Source organism: Asparagus officinalis, chromosome 7 (assembly GCF_001876935.1).
Source record: "Asparagus officinalis chromosome 7, Aspof.V1, whole genome shotgun sequence".
In the NCBI taxonomy this organism is placed as follows: domain Eukaryota; kingdom Viridiplantae; phylum Streptophyta; class Magnoliopsida; order Asparagales; family Asparagaceae; genus Asparagus; species Asparagus officinalis.
Genome location: NC_033800.1, coordinates 149293540 through 149299168, shown reverse-complemented (window position 1 = coordinate 149299168; position 5629 = coordinate 149293540). Strand labels below are relative to the sequence as shown.

Sequence of the window (5629 nt, the reverse complement as noted above, 5' to 3'; positions counted from 1 at the left end):
TTTCTTTCCCCCTTTTTTTGTGTCTAGAGTGTTCGGTATGCGTGTATAGCCTCAAGCCCATTTGCACATATTCTTGCCGGTTGTAGTTGTTTGTTATCATTGGTTAATGCTCTCATTATCTGTTTTTGTTATGAATCGTGTTTCATTTATTTGTTCACGTCAGGTTCAAATTGAAACGTGTTGTAATTAGTATTCAGTATTCAAATGAAAAATAGTCTAGAGAGCTGGTGTAATATTAAAAATTTTCATGCAGGTGGGAGGAAGCAAAGCCGTCGAAATTGTCAACGGTCGAAATGAAGACCGAGAGGCGGCATCTGAATAAATTTTTGAAAGCCTGATGACATTATAAAAAAAAAAAAATTCTCCCTCCTGTGTTCATGGTTTCCTATATATGAACTAGTCAAAGACGCTTCGCTCTAGAAAATTTTAGTATAGGTGCACATCTGAACAGAGAATCTAGAGGAATTTTTCGTTTGGAACACCCGAATGAGAGCATAAATCGATCGATTTCTTGCAAAATTTACACGCAATCTTGGTCTTGGATCCAAGCAAAAACCTTCTATCATTATAAACTAATGTTAATCCCGTGTTAAGCACGACCTAATGTTAAATTAAGTTTGGAACAACCAAACAGTAAGACGCAGCTTTCACCCAAATCTACTGTGGAGTGAATTACGCCCTTTAGTTTCGAATTTTTAATGTTGTATTATAAACTGTGTTTTCATAGTTCAAATTTTAAAGTGTAGCATAAACAGGTTTTCCGATATTTTTTTTTATTATAGCATTAATACATCGTTTGGAACGCGGGAACGAGTGAGAATGGGATATTAATTCTCACTTCTCGTTCGTTCCTGCCAAACACAACATATTTTTTAAAGTTGGAATATCCACTCTCACTTCTTATCAATTCCAGCTTAATGTGCGAATGAGTATTCCGAATGAAATGAGTATTCCATTTTCACAAATATATAAAATTTCAAAATACAATCATTTCTACTTTATTTTATAAATTACAGCGAAACGTGAGAATAAAAATTAGTATTCCATTTTCACATTAATTCTGTTTCGTTCCTCAGTTCGTATTTCATTATTATCTCCCTCGATTCTCACGTTGTGACATCCCACTGACAGCGACATTGCGGAAAAAAAAAATTAGTCCCACATTTGTGGGAGAATGAGAAATTAAAGAGTATATACATAGTGAAAGCCAAATACTCAAGTGTAACGTCGACTAGTCGATTTTGACAGTCAAAAACAGTGCGTTACACTCGGTGGGTCTGACGACTTGCCCGTGGCAGGGGGGGCAGAGGCGTGACACATCGTACCAAGCGAACAGTGTTTGTTTTTGTCGTCGTAGAGTTAACAGTGGTTTATAATGTTTGAAAATTTTACTGTAACATCGACGGGGGTTTATTTATGTCCAAGGCTCTGCTTTTTAGGCTTAAAGTAGCAGGTTCCATGTTTCTAAAGATGGGCACAATATGCTAATCTTGTGGCATCCGTACACCTCACATCGTGATGTGACGTTCCTCACGACGCTGATATATTCCTTCGTTCAATTATTATTATAATAATAATAATAATAAAAATCCCTGTCTAAAGGCGCGGGGCTGGCAAATTCGTAATTTCCTCACAAGACAGGGCCCCTTCACATCACTATTCAAAAAATTTCAAATTAGCCCCTCCGAATGCTACAATTTGAAACTCTCCTCCTCTTTCTCTCTCCTGCTCCCATAAATTTGACCCTCGCGAACAAAGCGAGGAAACAAAAAAAAAAAAAAAGGGCGACCCGTTCCTGCCCCCTTTTCTCTCTATCTCTATAATCCCCTGCGATTTCTATTTTATAGGAACCGGAAATCTAGGGTTAGGGTTTTTTCGGGATGGGGCAGCAGAAGTTGATCTACAGCTTCGTGGCTCGAGGGACGGCGATCCTCGCGGAGTTCACCGAGTTCAGCGGGAACTTCACCGGCGTCGCGTCTCAGTGCCTCCAGAAGCTCCCCGCCACCAGCAACAAGTTCACCTACAACTGCGACGGCCACACCTTCAACTACCTCGTCGACGACGGGTTCAGTGAGTTTCCTGTTGATCCGATTCTTGATTTGGTCTGGCGTTCTAGGGTTTCCATTTTGGGGTTTTTTTTTTGGTTGGATCTGGGGGTTTGGACTCAATTTGGGGCAGATTTAGGATTAGGGCAGGGAGGAGAAGGAGGCGGTTGTGATTAATTTTGCCATTATCATCGTCGGGTTTTGTTTGTGGGTATTTGTTTCCGAGACCTTGAGTCATAGAAAAAAAAAATTGTGAGAATTTTTCCACCCAATTATGGTTCTCTTCTCTCTGCGGAGAAATGGCTCCAAAATGTTTAATTTATGAGGTTTTAGACTGGATACTGCTTGCTTGCTAGTTGTGATCATGTTGTTTCTAGAGCCGACCCGGTCTATATACTTTTGAGTAATGGGATAGCGAGTATTGCAGCTTCCCGATTGAAACTCTGATGATACTGCGTTGGTGAGTGATTCGTTATCTTCAGTAGTTAGGCCAGAATTGCTATTTTATAATCAATGGAGAAAGGACATGAGAGAACTTGGTTGGAAGCAACTAAGAGGGATAGAGTAATGACTAACTGAAAGAATAAGCTTCATGTAGCCGACCTCGGGACTTTGGGATGAAGTGTTTCTTGTCGTTGTGTAGGCCACAATTTGCAGATTCCACTGGATTCTTTTTTCTTCTAGGCGGTGAATGTACGTGTGACATTGATACAGCTGGACGTTGATTCTAGCTGATATTAGAATCTTAATTGATTTCAAAGGACTGTGTGGAATCTTGCAGTGATTTTATGATATCCCCAGTTCAGCACTGACCTATCGATAGCCTTTGACTGTGTGGAGACTGATTTTTATTTGTATTTAGCTGCTGGGTTTGTGCGCTTATATTTGGGCGAGGTGAAGCCCCTCCAATTGCCTATTTTTAATCATAGTGATAATGCCTTAAGTATGGCTTTTGAAATGAAAATTCTGAGATGAAAATCAAATTTACGTTGTATAGAAAATGATTTCTAGTAAAAGAATATAAGCATTTGTCTTTGAAATGCATTATTAGTAAAAGGATCTACCCTGTGCCTCGGTTGGGTAACAAAAAAGCTCAATAATCCACCTGTCTAGGCTCATTGGCACCCTTAAACATAATACCTATTTACCTCAGTTTCCAGTTTACACTTTTCTGCTGATGAATTCAGTCGATGCTGATGATTTTTTTTTTTTTTTTGGCTAGATTGCTAACTAAATTAAGGTAATACAAACAAAATTGAAGTTAACTGTGGATCATAAGATCACTTGTCCTTCGTGTTTCTTGAGGTGATAGTTTTGGAGCTTTGACGACCATGGTGCTATTTCCTGTGTGCACATGGAAAACTGCAAATCTTCTATGATTAAGTTTCTGTCATTGTTGAAAAGATTGTTCGTTTTACTTCCTATACGATACAATAGGCTTTTCTTTTCCTTTGGCAACCTTCTTTCACAGAGTGATCTTTGTCACCTTGTTGCTAGGTCTCACTAATCAGTATTTCTAATACGGTCGGAAGGGCTTTTCAAGATTTTACAATTATAAATATGCATATAATCATGCTATGATCGGTACTACTTTTTTTTCATGCTCGTACAAGAGTATCTTATTTACTTTGGTTGTGCAGCATACTGTGTTGTTGCAGTGGAGGAAGCTGGTAGACAATTACCCATTGCATTCCTCGAGAGAGTTAAGGAAGACTTCACCAAAAGATATGGCGGTGGAAAAGCTGCAACAGCTGTAGCAAACAGTCTTAATCGGGAATTTGGGTAAATGCATTATTCTTCCCGATGATTTAAGCTGCAGAAAACTTACTGCTATGCCTTTATGTTAAATAAAAATAAATATAGTTAAATGTCCGGTCGTTGTGACTATTTCTTAACAACATTTCAGGCCAAAACTGAAAGAGCACATGCAGTACTGTGTGGACCACCCGGAGGAGATCAGCAAGCTTGCCAAGGTGAAGGCTCAGGTGACAGAAGTGAAAGGAGTGATGATGGAAAACATTGAAAAGGTAGAGCTTAAACATTTGGAGCCGGTCGACTTCTTGAAAATGTATTTCTGAGATTTAAGCTGCTCCACACAGAGCGTGCTCTTTTAAACCATACCATTTGGTTGCTTGTGATCTTCAGGTACTTGATCGTGGGGAGAAAATTGAGCTCCTTGTGGACAAAACAGAGAACCTTCGCTCTCAGGTTTGTAAATAGTTATCTTTCATCGTCCAGTTGAGGCTTGCTATATCATTTTATCCCTTTTAATGAGGGTGTAACATACAATTGCAGGCACAGGATTTTAGGCAGCAGGGAACACAGATGAGGAGGAAGATGTGGTTCCAGAATATGAAGGTCAAATTGATTGTGTTGGGCATCATCGTCGCTTTGATTCTCATCATCATCTTGTCTGTTTGCCATGGCTTCAAATGCCACTGAATCTCGATAACATCTCCATTTTGTGCATTTGCTCAGTCTGTGGTGCTGTGCTGCTGGTGCTTTCAAGTATAGTCGTGTATCGTTTACTATATATGGAGTCTTCTTTGTTCTTGACTGTGGCTTGGCACTCCTATATGATTTGACGAATTAGTATATACTTTATTAACGTGTTCTTTTTGTCGTCGTTCCTTGTTCTTCCGAACGAACGGGTATAGCCCCAGTATGATAGGGTTTGTTGCCATTTATCTTGTACATTCTTTTCACTGCTGTGTTGTTCGATCGGCTGAAGCTCAGGCTCATTCTCTTAAAGAGTGATATTCCTGCATATGATAGTTATCTCACGGTTCCAGGGGCTATCAATCACAAGATGCGGTCCACGAAGATGTCAAAGAGTTATTTTTCAAGCTTCACCTTAGAAACTAACAGGTGCTCTGGGGCTCGCTTGGACCCTCTTGGCTCATTATGCTTCAGAATAATATAACGAGTCTAACCACAGATTAAGAAGCTCTGCAGATGGATAGCATTCATCGTCTACAAATTAGACGGTAGATTCAAAGAGGAGAAAATGCTGGAGTCGCTCAAAGCCTACCCTGCTGTTTCTGAAGACGAATTTGTTCTCATATTATGATTTTCATCATCAATTCCGAAGAACATCAACAATCTCATTGACACTCGTCAAATGCAGAGAACGCGTAACTGGGGGATAAATTCCTCTTTCAACAAGCAAACGTTCAACCGCCACAGAGAACATTATGAGTCGATTGTCTCAACAAAATACAACAGTAAAATGAACCTCGCTGGAGGAAGATGGTAACATATACATTCCAAAATGAGTTGACAAGAAAAAGAAGATGAACGTTGCATGACTCTAGGTGTACTTGTAGCAGCCATGGGAAACAAGCAAACAAACAAGGCCCGGCGAAGTATCCATTCACACAGATAACCCTAGCAACACAATAGAGCTCACCTCACATTTAGACAATTGCGATACAAGTCCTTTGATAACTTCTATTTCCCCTAAAAAGAGAAAACAAGCACGCATCATGACAGCACAATTGCAGTACCAACACCACCACCTGCACTTTCACTCGGCCTGATTCCCCCTTCCGCGACCGCCCGTCCTTCCCCTGCCGCGACCGTAG

General features: G+C 40.1%; 1 protein-coding gene and 1 pseudogene across 1 annotated transcript in view; one reads left to right on the top strand and one right to left on the bottom strand.

Moving 5' to 3' along the window:
- Nucleotides 1764–4671, top strand: LOC109851066 (annotated as a pseudogene).
- LOC109847973 (keratin, type II cytoskeletal 1-like) overlaps nucleotides 5419–5629 on the bottom strand; it is a 4626-nt gene continuing 4415 nt past the window's right edge. Inside the window, exon 9 of the mRNA XM_020417205.1 lies at nucleotides 5419–5504. Coding sequence (XP_020272794.1) covers nucleotides 5419–5504 — 86 coding nt within the window. The remainder of the gene's footprint in view (nucleotides 5505–5629) is intronic.